Below are 19154 nucleotides of genomic sequence, written 5' to 3'. Positions count from 1 at the left end.
GGGCCACTTTGTGGTTTGGTTGATTTGCATAAACAGGCTTGGGTTCTTTTGAGGTTATAAGGAGTAAAACAAAATGAGTGTTAAGGAGCTTTGATCACTGCACATTTACTCAAAAAAGTAACAAACAAAACATAAAGATGAGAATAATAACAGAAGGAATAAAGCAAATGACGGACCTCTGTCAGTTTGTCTTTGATAACTGAATGCCTCTCAGATAGGTCTGTGTGTATTGATACATTGACAGGCCTTCAAAGGCATTTAAATGTGACCATGTGGAGGCATTTGAAGATAGATGATTTCATTACAGCACTCTCTGTCTGTCTTGATTAACTGCGATAATAAAGCAGATGCTTGCTCCTTGCAACTCAAAAAAGGGTTTTTATCAAATAATATCAAAGTAATACAGTGGATATTTTGAGGCACATGTCACTTTGATTCAATTTTCTATTGCGTTCTTTCAACAAACTCTGAATCTGAATCTTAAAACAACTTTGAGTGTAATGACCTAAATGATAAAAATGCTTAAAAGTTTTCTCTCAAAACTACAATGAGAAAATTTAAGGGACAAGGTTACAAGTACAAACACTTATTTTTGTTTTGGCAGTGTGGAAGTGTGTCAGCCCAATATCCTTAATACACATCCTGTTACTTCTCAGCTACAACTGTAAACAAAAGTGTGATGCCCTACTTTATCATAGTGTCCTTGATTGGAGCGTAACCACATTATAACTGTCAGGTGAATTTCAGAGAGTTCACAGAGAGATTACTGTGAGCTAATCATGTGCTTTTACCAACAGTCTGTTGGGCGGATGGCGGGCTTTTCACTGGAGGGAATCCAATTGATTACTTAAAAACAGTCCCACCCATTTTAAAGCACACATATAATAGCCTGTTAACAACAGCCTATGTACACAGTTGGACAGGATCAGTGACTCCAGTGACACTTTCCATATTTTTTTTTCTTGAGGAGGATATTACCTGCTTGACTTGCAGAGGTGTAACAAGGTAAGACGTAACCAACATATGAAGAGAGAGCCATAGTCACATGTAAGTTAGTCGTTATTTCTTGTAAATCTTTGCTTGTCAGTGCAACATAACAAAACCGTGTTTCTGTTTTTGTAATTTTTTTAAGTTGAATTTGAGCTGAAAGCTGTAGGTCTGATCTGGGGAAAATATGGGAAACGAGCATTCCAAGAACAAAGAGATAACCAAGGTAAAGTGATGAATATTATATTATATTATATATTATAACTAACCCGTAATGCTATAACTGTAGTATCTATAGCTTTACTGTCTCTAAATCAGTCGCATGGCACACATGGAAAAAGTAAATGTTAGTTGCTTCTTGCATTGTTGAAACCCAAAGATTTCCAAAATGCTGGATCGTTCAGGTGTCTGTTTACAGTCAAAACCAATGCTTCTCTTGAAATGAAATCCCCCTCGTAGACAATACATTATTTTTGCTTTATTATTTTCTTCATAGAATGGGACAATTCATGACAAGCATGAAAATGGATCAGTGAATGGCCTCTCCGCGAACATCACATCTAATGGATTGGAGGTTGTTGGTGAGTGATATGTTTTTTCCCTTTTCTCATTAAGATAAATAACTGGAAAGTAATAAATCATAATGACTTATCTGTAAAATAACAGTGGTAACACATAAATGCAGTCACTAATTAAGTAGTATCTCTGTATGAGAGAATGGGTTTTCACTCTCCTTTATTCTGTTTAATCGTATCTTATCTTTCTTGGGAAAATACTGTATATCAGTCTGCGACAGACAAAATCAGCTGATTGTTCTATGTCCATGTTGGATTAGTCCTTTGGACTCTTATAATACTCTGTAAACACAGTAACTCCCAGTTGGACTGCATCTTGAGTTTTCCAATGTAAACTATAGGCGTAGTCTCAGACATTGACAGGGAGCCACTATTTGACCTGTCATGATGTGGTTTGTGTCCCTGCAGTGACAATAATACTAATACTGATTCTCACTGGCGCCTGAGTTTGTCTAAGAGCTCATGTTGACGCTGGAGATAATGTAACCTTCTTCAATTGACTAGCCCATGTTTACTTCATGGAGCATGGCACAAGTAGATATCATGCATGGGTTTAATGTTGAATACAAAGAGCTTAACATCTAACAGCAATAACAACTGTGAACTAGTGCACAGGTCTCACATATGTTATTAAATAAAGTCAATTATTGCAGCACAAACCTAATATTACAGAAATCAAAACTTATCTTAAGTACCAATCAGTAACATTTTGACAATATAAAGAACATTTTTACATATACAATTTGACTTATAAATGAATTGTGTATTAAAAGAGTTGTCAGTCAGTTTGGTGACAGCAGGTCCAATCCTATATTTTGAAATTTGGTGCATGAACTAAACCTTTTGTTTATATCTTACTCACACCTTTTTCTTTTTTTGCAGTTAACGGGGAGACCATAGTCCACCAAAATGGCGAACCGTTCTCTTTAAACTTCGCCACAGAATCAACTGAGCCTGATTTTGTGATAGTTGAATCAGACTGTCAACCTGCCGAGGCCCAAGTCATTTTGGAACTCCCTGAACCCACCATCCAGAAGGAAGAGGTCAAGAAAAGTAAAGAAGAAAAAGTTCATCTTTTTGGCAAAATGTTCAAAAAGAAAGCAGAACCTCCAACTGATGTCGAGAACATTCAAGAAAAAGAGACATCAAATGAAGATCAAAAGGCTGTAAGTCCTCCTGCCACTGATCCACAGCTGGTGAGTACACTTTTTGTGTTTATTTTTAAAGAATAAGTCCAGTGATTTTCTCAATTTCTTTTATTGTCAACAACTACCATGAAAAGACCAAAACCAACAAAGAACTGATTCTAGTAACAAGTATTGCCTGTGTGGCCAAAGCCTGATACAGTATATCATCTTCCTCTTTACCATAGAGCTCCATTGTAGTCCATTTAAAACACATCAGTGAGCCACATAATCACACTGGGTGACGTACTCTTTTATTACAATGAACCCTGTAGTTTATTATGAGTCAATCCCACATACACTGTCCTGCTGCCTGAAATACTGACTTTAAACAAATGTGCGTTAATCTGCAACTGAAAATAATCCCCAACCAATGTTTCCTCCCGCTTGAGTAACTTTAGCTAAAAAATAGAGTCCCCAACTGTTTTAGGAAATTATTAAGCCTTTAAAAGGCTGAAAATAAATTTAGCCTGTAAAAAATATAACTTTTTTATTTGTGACACATCTTTAAGAATTACATTTTCAGTAAATGCAAATGGGGCTCTGTCAGTGTATTTCCGCCATAAAATACTAAGAGAGGGACTAACAAATTCTTGGTTTTGGTCTTACCCTTTATTTTTTTTTGCACTAATCTCTAAAACAATCTGCCTGTCAAAATGCTTGAAATCACTGAGAATTAGATTTTCTTAATAATTTCACTTTTAACAGTGCATAAACCATTCCAAAACATATTGCAAAAGGAAAAAGAAATAATAATTTGTGTAATCTCAAAACACTGAGAGACCACAAAAATAAACACATCTGTAAAATGTAATGCGCTGCCATACACTAGCCCTGCAATAGATACATTGAGGAGTATCTTGACTCAGTTATGTGGTATATATGTGGTGGTTTTCTGTTGGACAGCATTATACTGAAAGGTGTTTATACTATTTTGTCCCCCTCATTTAGGGAGAAGAAAAAATAAATGACACCCTACATTATAATGTAATCCAATACAACAACACCACATGCTACCACCTCCATAGAGTTTAATCAACATCTCTCTGAGACAGTCTAAATAACAAATGAAAATGTTTTTCTCAGTGTAGAGGGGTGTTTATTTTTGTCTCAGTGTATTCATAATGTGATCAAGAACATTATTATATTGTGTCCCAGACGCAAAAACCAAATGTATTTTATTTAAACATTAATATCGATTTTCATGATAAAGGATTTGAACTCAAGTGGAGAAGAGGCTGCCACCATGATCATCGCTGAGAACCAAGAGGAGGTTGAATATCCACATCAAAAAGCTGAAAGAGCAACACAAACGGACACAAAATCTGAAACCAATATTTCAACGCAAACTGGTGATGATGGCGATACAACTGTAAATTCTGAGGGCCCAGAGGAGGAAGTGGTCATGATAGAGTCAGCAAATACTGAAGAAGATGAACTGAATGAATCTGTTGTTGTAATTGCTGAGGAAGCTGTTGAAGAGACTGAAAATGAGGAACCCTTGGCCGTGATCATCAGTGACGATATTGTCATCACAGAGAACAATGTGTATGAGAATATACTGTTCAGAGCGGAGTGGGTGGAAGTTACTGATGATTTTGAAATACGTCACTGCAATCCTGAGGAAGAGAGTATTACTGGACCTGAGGAAATTGAGCCAGAAATCCCTAAAGAGTCAGAAAATGAAATGATTGCGGAGGAAAATAAGAGCAATGAAACTGAACCATTGGAGGTTTCTTCCAGCCTTCCTAAAGTAGTGGCAGATTGTGTTGAGATGGTTTTCGCTGCTGCCTCTGAATCCTCTGACTACACTGCTGTAAACATGTCAGAGCCAAGAGTAGATGAAGTAATTACTGAAGACAACGGTGGAGGAGCTGGAGACATGTTAGCCGATGTAGTGGTGATTAAAACCGCTGAACCTGAGCCTAATGTTTTCACTCCTGAGGCCGGGGAAGAAAATGGTGTTCCCTCCCTAGACGAAGAGTCAGCAGAAGGAAATGGTGTTCCCTCCCTAGATGAAGAGTCAGGAGAAGGAAATGCTGTTCCCTCCCTAGATGAAGAGGCAGAAGAAGGAAATGCTGTTCCCTCCCCAGACGAAGAGGCAGAAGAAGGAAATGCTGTTCCCTCCCTAGATGAAGAGTCAGCAGAAGGAAATGCTGTTCCCTCCCCAGACGGAGAGTCAGGAGAAGGAAATGCTGTTCCCTCCCTAGACGAAGAGTCAGGAGAAGGAAATGCTGTTCCCTCCCTAGACGAAGAGTCAGGAGAAGGAAATGGTGTTCCCTCCCTAGATGAAGAGGCAGAAGAAGGAAATGGTGTTCCCTCCCCAGACGGAGAGTCAGGAGAAGGAAGTGGTGTTCCCTCCCTAGATGGAGAGTCAGGAGAAGGAAATGGTGTTCCCTCCCCAGACGGAGAGTCAGGAGAAGGAAGTGGTGTTCCCTCCCTAGATGGAGAGGCAGAAGAAGGAAATGGTGTTCCCTCCCTAGATGGAGAGTCAGGAGAAGGAAATGCTGTTCCCTCCCTAGATGAAGAGGCAGAAGAAGGAACTGGTGTTCCCTCCCTAGATGAAGAGGCAGAAGAAGGAAATGGTGTTCCCTCCCTAGATGAAGAGGCAGAAGAAGGAAATGGTGTTCCCTCCCTAGATGAAGAGTCAGGAGAAGGAAATGGTGTTCCCTCCCTAGATGAAGAGGCAGAAGAAGGAAATGGTGTTCCCTCCCTAGATGAAGAGGCAGAAGAAGGAAATGGTGTTCCCTCCCCAGACGGAGACTCAGGAGAAGGAAGTGGTGTTCCCTCCCTAGATGAAGAGTCAGTGACAATGGTGATTGAAACAATCTTTGAGATTTCTCATGAGGAGCCAAATCCAACACATGCAAACCAAGACATATCTGAAGAAGAACCTCCTGCCCTTCTCGAGACAGAGATTCTAATTAAGGAGGAATCTACTCATGAAGAGATCACCACTGATGATGCTGCTGAAGCTGGCGATGTACCAGAGATAAGTCAACAAGATGAACTCAGCCCTGTTACAGATGACAAGCTCTCAGAGAAGTGCGATAGCTGCCCTGAGGAAGAAATTATCATTGTGGAGATATCTTCCAGTGAGCTTATCACCACTGAGGAATCTCCTGATGGTGAAGTCAAGCCCAAGTCAATTCTTGAAGTCACCACTACAGATGATAATGCTGAGATTGGTGAAGATGCAACATCTGATGAGGGAGCAGAAACAGTTGAAGAATCAAATTCAGGTCCTGCTGTTGTAAGTGAAGGTGATGAGGAGATACCAGAGGCAGCAATTCTTGTTCTCTCTCAAGAATTTGAACTCAGTGCTACCATTCCTGAGGAGCCTGCAGCAAATAATGGCAGCCCTCTGGTAGAAGAGGTTATTGCAACAGTTTTTGTGCCCCTCTCTGGGGAACAGGAAGTAAGCCTTACCGTTCCAAAGGAACCTATGGAAGAGACAATTATCCAAACCAAAGATGAGACAGTTGCTGAAGAGATGAATGAAGAAGCCATCGAAGCTTTATCAAAAGAATTTGAAGCAGTGCCCGAAAGTGTTGAGGAAGATATTGCTGTCCAAGAATCAGCCACTGAAGAAGTCCGAGAGGTTGACAATTTTGAAGAACCTGTAGTAGACATTGTAGAGGGAAAAACTGAAGCATCTGAAGATGTTTTGGCACAAACTGAAAGCACTGAAACACCTGAACAAATTCCTATAATCTCAGAGGAACCTGAATCATCCACTGAAGGAGAAGTCACAGAGGTTGCAATTTCTGAAGAACCCGTAGAAAACAGTGACATGGCAGAGGTAAAAACTGAAGCATCTGAAGATACTTTGGCACAAACTGAAACACCTGAACAAATCCCTCTAATCTCAGAGGAACCTGTAGAAGAAAATCCAAACCCTTGTGAGGAAGACGTAATTGCTGAGGTGTTGGAGAACACACTAGAATCAGTCATTGAAGCTATTTCAGAGGAGCTTGAAGTCATTGAATCACCTGAACAAATTCCTATAATCTCAGAGGAACCTGAATCATCCACTGAAGGAGAAGTCACAGAGGTTGCAATTTCTGAAGAACCCGTAGAAAACAGTGACATGGCAGAGGTAAAAACTGAAGCATCTGAAGATACTTTGGCACAAACTGAAACACCTGAACAAATCCCTCTAATCTCAGAGGAACCTGTAGAAGAAAATCCAAGCCCTTGTGAGGAAGATGCAATCGCTTTGGTTTTGGAGAACACACTAGAATCAGTCATTGAAGCTATTTCAGAGGAGCTTGAAGTCATTGAAAGAATAGTTGAGGAAGCTAAAGATGAGCAAGTCAATGTGCCACCAATGGAGGCCAAAGAAGAGTCTGAGCCTTGCATTTCAGTCCATGAGGAGGAGAACATTGCCCAAGCTGAAGCTCTTTTCGAAAATCCTGATAAAGATGCTCCACCTGTGGTTGATGTGGAAGTCTTGGAATCTATTGAACCAACTGCCACCAACACTGATGATTCTGAAGAGCCCGCGGAGGAGAGTGAGCAACAACCACAAACTGACGTGCTGGTGGTAATCCTCGAGACAACTGAAAATGAAGCTACTGAAGACATAATACATGAAACAGACAATTCTGGTGATGTTTCAGCCACGATTGAGGAAAACTCTGAAACTGAAACTTTAGATGAGCCACTGGCAGAGTGTGTTGAGGCTGTTCTTGAGACTATTGTAGAAGGAATCATTGCAGAAGAAGCTGAATGTAACCTTGTGACTTCAGAAGAGGTAGGACCAGAGATCATTGCCAAGGAAGAGACTGAAGAGACTGAAGAGATTGAGGAGACTGAGGAGACTGAAGAGACTGAAGAGACTGAAGAGAAAGCAGAGAATGAATTAAGTGTGAACACACCAGATTCAACAGTGGACTCACAAAGTGCTGAAATTAGTGAAGGTACCTCAGTCACCAGTATAGACATAGAAGCTTTACTTGATAGGTTGCAGTCAGCTTGTACATCAGTTGTTGAAGAATCAGCCTATAGACTTGTTGGCTTAGAGACATCTTTACTGGGATACACTATTACATTTACCATCCATGTGGATCCAAAGACGGAGCAGCAATAAAATGTTGAAAGAATTATCTGAATGTTGTTTTTCTCTAGAAAAAATATTGCTGTACCTCATTAGGATATCATGTGCTTTATAATATGTCGCAGGAATTGCAACTGGGTTGTAAAATGATTTGTGTCTTATAATAATGCGAAGTGCCTCTATTTGTATATAGCATCAACAAAATGTTCACATTGTAAAATACTCAAACATTTTCCAATAAAATGAAAAATGAAAACTAATTTTCATTCATGATTTTGCACCTAATTTATTTGCATTATCTTGTGTTTAATGACAAATGATACTTGCTTAGAATCAAAGTAAAAAGTAAAGTCAAATCAGAATACAGTAGATTCACTAAAAAGTAATTTTAAAATCAGGTCAGTTTTATGTTTTAAAGATATGCACCATAAGGGCACAGCAAGGTATTTTAGTTTTCTGACATTTCTCAGGGCATAACTCTCACACATTGTTGAATATCAATGAGTGAGGGGTGGGACACACACATTAATAAAAGGGTGATTGTTGACAATGCCCCGAGTAGGCAGAGGCATGGTTGGAATTGTGCTCCCATCTCAATGCTGCGATTAAGACACTCACTGCTTGCATATCAGCTCCGCTCTGCTCTAACATAATTCTCAAAGGCTAATTCTTTGTGATGGTGTATAGGAGACAGCTACCCTAAAGCAAGAATCAGAATCATTAACGGAGCCAGAAAGTGTGACTCAAGACCCTCGTCCAGAGGAAGAAAAAGCTCCCGAAACTGACAACGGAGACAGTCAGCCTGTGGAAAACCAAGAGGAGAGTGACCCTGAAGAGAATCCAGTTATGAACTTCTTCAAAACACTAGTAAGTGACACAATTTGAGAAACCAACTGTGGTTTATATGCTCTTGATATTTATAATTACTTCTCATGTTTAATTAGACTGCTTGGGGAAAATAAAATTAATTACTATTTTAAATAAATCAATTAAATCAAATCAATAATTATAAATAGAATTACTGTAGTCAAAGTGAAAAAAAAAATCGAACCTTGCTGAAGGCAAACAGCTGAAACTGAAGTTAGCGAGTGTTCTAATTATTATTTAAAGCCACTGAAGCCAAGACATTTGGTAATTTGTCTGATAAAGAAGAGATCAGTGATGAAAAAAATTAAACAGTGAAGGTTTTATGTTTAGTTTTGATTCGTCTGTAATTCCTCTGATTGCATGTCGAGGTATGCGAAAGGGGGGTTTTAAAGGTATCCATAACAAATTCTGCCATAATGACAGCGCCTTATGGAAAACCCACAACAAGCAGCTATTGTATTTCCTCTTCATCATGCTGTCTTTTGGATTCATGCCGTTTTAAAGAGTTACCATTGCCCTAGCCCCATGCTAATCAAGTCTTTGAACATGCGGGAATGTGGTGGCCTATTGTTCGGCCCATAGTGTGAGCTCACAAGGGAGGCCTGTGCGGTTGGAAGTTGAGATTTGTGAAGATAGAGCGAGGGCAGGCCTACGCCATCTCCGGAGCACAATAGCTGTCACAATGACAGCACATGTACTGTATGTGCTCTGCCAGGGACCTCAGAGTGCACTCTGTGTGCCTTAGTTAGCTTACCATAAAGGCCTATGTCTGCATTCATGAAAGGCTTCTGTTTCATCTAAATAATTATTTTTCTGTTCCTGTCACATCAACTGCATCCTCTGTTTCTGAACATTTTACTCTGCAGCTACATTAAATAACATACTGCTCCATGATGCTTTCACATTTAACATTTGAAGGTTAATCATTTTGGGGTTTTTTTCTTAATTTTTGTGTGGAATATGCAAAGAGTTATTGAAGACAGTCAATGTTCCTTCCCTTGTTGCACAGGTGACTTCCACTAAAACATCCAAAAAGGAAACAGCTACTCCTGATGCCACAAAAGAGCAGGTGAACTGATGTTCATAAAGCATTACACTACATAAAATTACATTAAAAAATTGAATTCCATTTTCAAAGCCATATCTGCGAATTCAATAACGTTTGGAAAATGCAGATGCAATTTGCTGTAACTCGCATCCATATCTGTGAATTTCTGTTTCTGTTTCTGTTTGTGACTTAAATTGAGGATATTCCAGATTTTAAAAAAAGTACATCTTATTTTCTAAGGGACCAGCATTTACAGGACATGTACACAAAGCTTTTTGCACATCTTTGTTTGCTTCAGTTTAACTTTACCTCTCTAACTGCTTCCTTTTTTTGTTGCCAAATAGTCCCAGAAGGAGACCCAACCAGCAGCAACCATTACTGTGAGCATATAGCCCATGAAGTGTTTTAATTTCTATGACAGATCCTGCAATTCATGAAAAAGGCATACATTTCCAATACATGGTTGCATCCAGTTCAGCCATCAGTTCTAGAAAGGACATTTTCTTTACTTATTTTAATTTGAATTTTGATTGCATTTTACATACTAATTAAACTTTTAATATTTGAAGTTGGAAGAAAATGTAATTGCTGATCAAATGTATTTACTGTTGGAGTGACAGTGTGGACAGTTACTTGCGGTTTTTCTTCAGCAAACCATTATTTCAACATCCTCTCTCCCTCTCGAATAGGCTGCACAAGTATCTGAACCGCCTGCAGCACTCAAAGGAATGTCTATCCCACCACCACCTCCTCCAGAGCCACCAAAAATGGAAGTCAAAGGAGAACCAGCTGCCAAACCTGTAAAACCCACGCCAAAAGAAGAACCAAAAGCTGCTGCAAAGGAACCCGAGCCCTCAAAAGCAACATCAGCCAAAGATACTCTGAGCAAATTCTTCCGCCCAAAGGTAAATAAACAGCTCCAACTGGAGACGACAAGATAAGATGCTTATTTTAAGGGATGTGTATTCATGTAGACTTTCAGTGAGTGCATGTTCCACAGGGTGTCAGATTATAACATAGTGTGAAACATGCTGTATGTGAATTTGAGGTACTGCTAGGTTTGAAGGCATCCAAAGGCAAGGGTGCCTCAGCAAGTGGAGCCAATGCCCAGGCCAAGACTGCAGCAGCGGTACAGTAGATTATCATATTCTCAAACTGACCATGGCTCATCCTGGTACTAACTGAACAAGAGCTGATTTGTCTGGAGGTGGCAGAAACTGAACAATTTGCTGTTTCTTAATTGTAACAGCAGTATTTGTTTCCTGTTTTGAAATTCATCCCAGGAGTACCAGGTTTTGTATTACTATGTCACAATTGTGACTCCTCAGTTATACATGCAATAATAGTGACTTTGGTCAGAAGGTTTCACTGGAAAATAGTCTTAAAATTAGCACCGGTGTTTCTACCACAGTCCATTTTTCATGAAAAGGGCATGAGTGTTTCTTTAAATGAAAAAAAAAACTTTTTTGACATTTTGGGACATGCACTTTTTTTTGTTTACTTGCCTAAAGTTTGATGAGCAGATCGATGCCACTCTCATGTCTGTGCACATTTTGAAGCTAGAGCAAGGAGGCGATTAGTTTCGCTTAGCTTAGCACATATATACAAGCACAAACATACAAGCCTACAAGCACCTCTACAGCTCACTCACTCATGTTACGTCTTCTTAAATTATAAGAGCTATTTGTAAGTTTTGCTATTGCTACATAGCTAACATTAGCATTAACAGCTGTTAACTTACCAGAAGAAACGTTGTGATATTAGTGTCGAACTTAATTTCCTTACTCGCCAACAACTGTCTCCAGCGGTGGAAATCAATGCTAATGTTAACTCTTGTCTCAATCACTTCTTTTCTTCTACTAAAGTTAGCATGCTAACCCCGGCCCCTCTCGTCACTTTCCGCTAGCAACTCACTGCTGCCGCCAATCTGCCCTGTAGACATAGCGCAGCTCAGAGGGCATATTATAACCTCTCATATTATGAAGACAATTATGGCCAAAGCTCTTGTCAAACGACAATCACCATCACCTGCTCCTGGTAAAAAACCACGTTCAGGAAGCTGAGAAAACGAACAAATAGCCCCTTTAATCCATATTAATTTGACAGTGGCATCGATTTTCTCATCCAACTATGAATAAGTGATTAAGTGATTCCCAAAATATCAAACTGTTCCTTTGACCAGTTCATTTTAGTTGTCATACACTGCCATACTAACATATTAATCTTTCCATGCATTTTTGAGGTTCTGAGGACATTTGCTTTCTCTCTTGTTGACTTTTACTAACAATAAAAACTCCTTCACCTGTCCCGCAGACAATCAAGGACGAACCACAGCCACCAGTAGAAGTACAGGTAAACTAGAGTCTGCTCAGCCTCTTCAGTTGTGTTCAGGGACTGTTATATTAATATATACTGGTGTGTTTGAATCAACCTGCAGGGGTTTCAAACCTCTCACTAGCACAGTAGGTCTTGCTTTGACAGAATTATCACAAGTATCTACAAAGCCTAAAGTCTGTGTTACATAACAGACATGCTGTATAGTAAATTACAGCATTTTGCATGCTTATTTAAATTAGCATCTGTTCAGAATAAACAAGCAGTTTCAATCTACAGGAGACACTAGTGGAGGTACAACAGCCAGTTGTAGAACTCCAGGTAAATCAAAGCAGAGTTGTCAACATTGGGGTTTTGTTGTTTTTAGGGAGTGGAATAATAATAAGCCTGATACTCTGATTATATCACATCACCATGTTCTGAATTCAGTGGGTCTTTTTTTTTTTTTTTTTTACATGTTCTGACTCATTTGCATTCACTCAGACTGAAAATAAGGTTGAACCTCAGGAGACAGCAGAGGAGGTGGCACAGCCAGTTGTAGAAGAGCAGGTAAATCAGCAAGAAGTGCTTGGGAATATTAATTCTTAATTTTTCTTCACTCTACAGGCACCTATGACATGATGTTGTTACAGATGTACTAAATATTATGTTGTACCAAAAGTACCTTTCATGCATTTCAGTAAAACGTCAAACTTGACATTTGCAGTTTGAGAAAAAATGAAATAAAATAAAGCAGTTTTTAATGGTTTGATTAATTAAATATTTCACATTGCACTCAACTGTGTTCCATCATGACAAATGAGTCAGGTCTTCATATAGTGTTTGAATTGATGGGAAAACAAATAACTTTTCCTTCCCTGCAGATGGTGGATGGAGCACCACAGCCAGTGGTAGAAGCTGAGGTAAATTAAAGGAGTTCAGCATTTTTGGGAAATATGCTTATATGCGTTCTTTTTTGTTTTTACACTTTGGTTTTGTATGAATTTAAACAAATGAAAACAAGTTAAGATTTTGTTAGCAGAACCAGGCTAGCTGTTTGCCCCTTGCTTCCTGTCTTTATGCTAAGCTCAGTTAAGCTAAGCTAAGATAAACTAACCATCTCCTGGCTTTAGCTTTGTATTTAATGGACAGATATGAGGGTGGTACCAATCTTTTTATGTTACTTTTTGCAAGAAAGCAAATAAGAGTATTTCCCAAAATGTCAAACTATTCCTTTAAAGAAAGACAATCTCAGAGTCTTCTTCCTTTTTTCTTTCACAGAAAATAACTTCTTTTTTGTTGCTGTGGATGATGGTGCAGGGGTTCTTTTTTTCTGCCTCCTCTCTTCTGTGATCTTGGATATTTTCCCCCTTTTTACCTCTTCTTTCACTTGCAGGTGGCAGATCTGTCAGCTTCAATGATGGTCATGCCTTTAATTTGTAAATAGCTCATGATATGTATTTTCCTCTCTGCCATTTTGATAAAAGAAAGTGGATCCCTCAAAAGCTGGCACCTTGGAGGCTGCCGCAAAGCCAGAGCCGCCACCGCCTGCTCAGGAGGAGAAGAAAACAGCCTCAAAATCTTCCTTCTTTTCTTTCTTCAAGCCTAAAGTAAGGACCTATTCACTTCATTTTTTTTATAAGCCTTTGAAATATCTGAACATCTCAGAGTATGCATTGTGCTGGAATTACTAAACAGAAAGTAACAGATTCATGTGAATTTGAGGTACTGTTAGACCACATGACCACAAAAGTCCAGGCAGCCTCCACAAGTGGAGTTCGGCTCCTCAGGAGATCGACTGGAGTGGTAAATACAGTAAAATTACCTCTGGAGAGCAGGTGCATTATTAACCAGAGTGATTTCATTAATTACATCTGGTATTAAAACCTATTTGTTTTTATATTTGAGAACCATAACAACACGCATCAGTGCTTCTGTGATCATCCCTCATAATGTTGCAACCAACTAAGACAGACTGGATCCTAACAGCAGATGTACATCTTAATGCCACTTCAAATGCCTTCTCAGAGTCCATCTGCGCTTAATGACTGGAGCACATGAGATGTTGTTATTCTCCGTTGCTCCAGGACTGGAATAATTTAGCTTCTCAACACTTTCAGGGTGCTGAACCCAAAAAGGCGACCCCTGCCCCCGCTGCAGCTACAACAGCAGAGGCAGCTAAAACCAAGGAGGAACCTAAAGCGGCAGCCAAGTCGTCAGAGGTAGTTGTAGATAACAAACAAGCTTCAGTGGCCTCCCAAGCTGGAGACGATGCAGCCAATGTTCCCAAAAAACTGGAGAAGAGGAACTCCATCCATCTGTTCTTTAAAAATCTGGTAAGGATGGCATCACTTTTCCAACTGCCCACAACTCTTGAAACCCAGACAACACATATGCAAATTAATGAAGTAGTGTTTATTGAGGTTTATTTTGAATGCTCCTGCATATACTGTATGCACTATGTTGTCACTTCATGCCCACTAGATGGCAGCAGCATCGCACTGAGAAAATAAAGGTGTTGGTCTCATCATCATTATACACTTCCTGACAATTGTTTGCACAGTTTGATATTAAGAAATTACGGTTAATAAATCTGACTTTGTCCTAAGTCCTAAGTGTAACATAATTCAGAGGACACACATTTAGTGCTGCATTGCAAGTGATGAAGTTTAGTGAAAGGAGACAAATAAAATGTCTACTAAGTACAAATTTGGCTTGGATTTCATGGCACCATACAAGAGTAGTATGGTAAATATTGTAAATAAAAACAAAATCTCCCTTTAAATTTCAGGGTCAGAAACGTCATTCCACAGACGCGGGAGTCCAGACAGAGGCAGCTGCTGTCGCTCCAGCAGCAGAGAAAGCCAAATGAAACCAAAAGCAACACTAAAGTTTCCATGTACAGACTCCCTTTCTCTTACTCAATCTTTATCTCTCTCTCTCTCTCATCACCCCTTCGACACCCTTGAATTACTTTAACTACATTTATTTTATTTAATTGTTTTTGTTACTGTTTAGAAGTTACAATATGAGAGGAAAGGATACTGGATAAAATGATAAAAGCAAGTGAGAAAGAGCAGTGAGCAGGTAGATGAACTAGTGGTGATTGGAAATGGTGAAAGACTGACTTGATGGTGAGGCTGTTGAAATACATACACACACACACACACACACACACACACACATATATATATATATATATACATACACACACACACACACACACATATATATATATATATATATAATTTTGGTCATAAAAATGTCTTGACAAGTATCGCAATGCGAGTGTGAAACCTTTTCTACAGACATTTAATGTGACCTTTCTCTAATCGTGCAACCTAACACACTGGGCTTATGCAATATACAGTACCACACTTCGCTTTTAGCAATTAATTTGTCTGACAACACATTGTCACATAGGCTCTATTTTTACAGTTCATATCAGGAAAATCATGCAGTTGTGGCAATGCGGAAGTTAATATGAAACGATATTGACAAAAGTACTTAAATGTATATGACATTAAAATAGACAGCTCCTACTAGAGCTGATGAAAGGAGCGTGTTCAAACTGCACTTACAGATTTTTTTTAACTCAATGTGAGCAATATGTAGAGTATATGTACATGTAACAGTCATATATTGGGCCATTCAGGAAATCACAATCTTAAGTATTCTGTGGGGAACTGATTGTAAAGTATTCATGTTAACAAATACATCTGAGGCGGCAAAAAAAAGGTGTCATTTGTGTGCAAATGTGTCCTTTGTGGTATGTTTTGCAGTCGTAGCTTTTAATTTGATAGCAGCACTTTGTGTCAGGTCATTTAATTGACGTCTTACGGTGTTTGTCATTTGTGTTTGGCATGTGTGCAGATGATATCATGCTTGTGTTTGCCTATATGTACGCGTGTCTTGTGTAACTTCAGTTATCTTGAAGACATTAAATATGTTCACCATTTATTTTGTCCGTTGTGTCCGTCAGTGTAAAACCACAGTGGAACTGAGACACTCAATCATGAAGAACTGGGCGTTGTAGAGACTGCAAAAAAAGATGTGGCTCAGAAAGTTTGGCAAAAACTAAATATGACATTCTTTTACCACTGATAAATCATCAAGACAAATCATTTTCATGAACACAAATTAATGTACTAAACTTGAGCTAGTAAGGTGTGACACATGAGTCACACTTTGCTATGTTGGGTGTAGAGGCACATACTGTAAGCCTTACTCATCTATGTGTTGATTTGTAGAACTGACAGACAGGTGACAGTTATCTGACAGACACAGTCACAAAAAAGAAAATGGACCATGTAACTCTGACAGACAGAGAGATGACGGCTGGATATCAATATTTAATACTAATTTACATTTTTAGAGTCGATGAGACACGCCTTACGGATTAAAAATGTAAAACAAGATCTAAGGAATTGTATATTTCAGGCTAAGGAAGCGCTTCAAATCTTCTTTTACCTTTTATGGTGTAATTTCTATGATTGATGGCACAGTGTGCAGTCTTTGGAAGGATGTGTTTTAGATGGCAATGTCTGAGACCCACCATTCACCCGCCATTAAGTGATGAGTCTCAGCCCCCTCAAGGCATAACTCACACTGCTCCTTTGTTATCAATGAGACACACTCTTCTTGTATTACCGTCTATAATAGGTGTGATCATTTTAAATTGTGCATCAAAGTAATTGCCGTGGCACTGAAGGTGAAAAAGTGAGGTATTGCTTGCACAGTTAAGGCATGTGGTCGATTGTCTGTGCTTTTTTTCCCCCCTGAGGATTGTTTCAAATAAAGATGCAGTGGGATTGTTGTTGCCGCAAGTGTTGCTGGTATGAGTGAAGAGCTCATGTTCATGATAAAACATAAAGAATGGAAACAGCTGATGGCAGAAGGCTGTGAAACTGGGAGCTTTTGAAATATCTATTCTTGTCAAATCAATTGGGATATTCTATAAACATAATGTGCTCACACAATATTTCAACAAACCGAAAAGCATTACAAACATTTACCTACATTATCTTGAAATTAAAATCTTCACTGAACCCACACTGAACCTCACCACCAGTTTCTGATGTTTTCACTTACTTATACTGTTATTCAGAAATGTTATGTATCTGTGTGTCCTGACAGAAAACAGTGCAGACAAAGATAACAGCTGCTTTTCCCTACATGCACTGTGCCAGAATTGTGAGCTTTTAAAGAGAAAGGCTTTTGTGTAAAATGATGAACGCAATCAAATTTCACGATGGCTGGTCAATCCATTCTGCACAATAATGAACCAAGAGGCTGTTTTGAAAATGGAAACAGTTATAGGTATGGATATAACTGTACACAGTGCACAGGATCTGCTCAACCACCATGTTGCTGCGGTTCATCCCAGGACAATGCATGTGACTGTGTGAATGCACTAAAGCTCGGAGGGGGTGGAACAAGTGAACAGTGGGCAGGGAGGCCTGACAGGAGGCCTGCTGTCGGGACTAATGTGCATCACGGCACCGCTCATTAGTAACAGGTCTGTTCTGCTTGATTCTGATCTGATAACAAATTAATAGAGGTGATCTAGCCTCTAAAGGACAAGTCTTATTCCTTTAACCAAGGGTGACTCATCAGGTCCTGCAGGCACAACATGCATGTTTATATGTGTTAGCTGTAGGCTTTCTAATGCAGATGCTCTCTAGTGATTTTCAGGGATGGTTTTTCAAGGGAGTTTTACATCCTGCCTGGGGGACAAAGCGTGTCCTACCTTTACTGTGCCATTCAAAATACTGAAACGTTTGCTTGATATTTAAATTATTTAACCTCAACTGAAACATAATATGGTCGAGGGTGTGCTGAAAAAAAGATTTTTAAAGCAAATGTCTTTTTCTTTTTTTGTATTTGGTTAGTTTGGCCCCTGAAAAGTAAAAAGAAGTAGAACAAATTGTACAACGGGATTAATCCAAGTACTGTTAAATATGAAAAAATATTCAACACTACAAACATAATGATGGCAAAGTATCTATTGACTATTTGCTCATTTGTTTCTTTTTGTATCATTTTCGTATTGATTATATTGTATTTGCCAAACGTTTTGCTGCCCACTTATTTCAATTTACTTTATATTGTTTGAACTTTTTTCTATCTATGTATGGTCATTGAAAAGTCTGGAAAAAAAAAAAGTCTGAATAGTTTATACCTAAAAGCAGCATGACACCAGCAGCAGAACAAAGAGACTCCTCTTTTTCTCAATTTCTCCTCAGGAAAGAATCAAAAGTATTTCAAACATGTGCAGAGAAGATGCACCTAGGAATGCTTTCGGTGACTGATAAAAATTTCTCTGATGATCAGCAACACAACAGCTGGTTGCACTGAATAAACATTACCGGCGATGGGGGTGAGAGAGGAGATTATATATTATCAGTGTCTTTCAGGAGCGACACCAGGATTATGAAAGAAGCCAGGCTGTGAATCTGGAGGAGAACAATGCAGTCAGCTGCTCCTGACACGTCAAGACAAAAACAAGCCAGCACAGCCTTTTCCCATCCGTTGATTCAGTTCCTATCAGGCTGTCTGTCTTTACTGAATACATCATTATTCATTCAAGAATTTTTTTTTTTTTTTTTTTTTCAAAAAATGCTGCTTTATCTCTAATTAGAATTTACTGCTTTGGGTTTAATGATGAATGCATACATATATGTTTTGTGAAGAAACAATCTGAGACAATGAGTTTGGAAGATTTTGGAAGAGAAATTACATTAGCATAAATTCAAACAATAGGACAAAGTTAATTAAATCAGTTAAAAGTAAACTATGTTTGCCCACTTGTTTCTGTCATTGCCACTGCAGATGATGAACGCTAAAATAACTGCAATAGAATCTATGATAAAACTGTCATCAACTTAAAGAAATATTTATATAGTTTAAACACCATCTCCATCCACATTGAGAGATTTTTTTTTTATGATCAGCTCAACATCTCTGGGCAATTTCATCATCCAGAGGCATCATACCGCTGCTCCAGATTGATAGCCTTTCACACAGCCTTTGTGGTCACAGAACAATGGGAAATGAGCGGGAGGCCTCGATGTGTCACATGTGGTGCCTTTGATTAACATACTAGACTTGTTTGTGTAACA

General features: G+C 38.9%; 1 protein-coding gene across 9 annotated transcripts; it reads left to right on the top strand.

The window, feature by feature from the left end:
• Positions 1-903: 903 nt before the first annotated feature.
• On the top strand, positions 904-15991 carry bcas1 (brain enriched myelin associated protein 1). 9 transcript variants are annotated; one of them, XM_056385591.1, is made up of 16 exons: positions 905-1005; positions 1133-1213; positions 1484-1568; positions 2445-2758; positions 8493-8672; positions 9682-9741; positions 10065-10100; positions 10410-10625; positions 10769-10849; positions 12034-12072; positions 12538-12603; positions 12918-12956; positions 13521-13643; positions 13759-13839; positions 14154-14369; positions 14825-15991. In XM_056385591.1, exons 2-16 carry the CDS (start codon positions 1175-1177, stop codon positions 14903-14905), a joined length of 1656 nt encoding a protein of 551 aa, XP_056241566.1. In that variant the 5' UTR covers positions 905-1005; positions 1133-1174; the 3' UTR covers positions 14906-15991. The 9 variants fall into 9 exon arrangements, with proteins under 9 accessions (XP_056241570.1, XP_056241566.1, XP_056241567.1 ...); XM_056385592.1 differs by lacking the exon at positions 10065-10100; XM_056385593.1 differs by lacking the exon at positions 10769-10849.
• The last annotated feature ends 3163 nt before the right edge of the window (positions 15992-19154 follow it).

The sequence above is a fragment of the Seriola aureovittata genome, chromosome 9 (genome assembly GCF_021018895.1).
Source record: "Seriola aureovittata isolate HTS-2021-v1 ecotype China chromosome 9, ASM2101889v1, whole genome shotgun sequence".
In the NCBI taxonomy this organism is placed as follows: Eukaryota; Metazoa; Chordata; class Actinopteri; order Carangiformes; family Carangidae; genus Seriola; species Seriola aureovittata.
The sequence above is the reverse complement of the archived record's forward strand: the minus strand, read 5'-3'. Positions and strand labels throughout refer to the sequence as shown.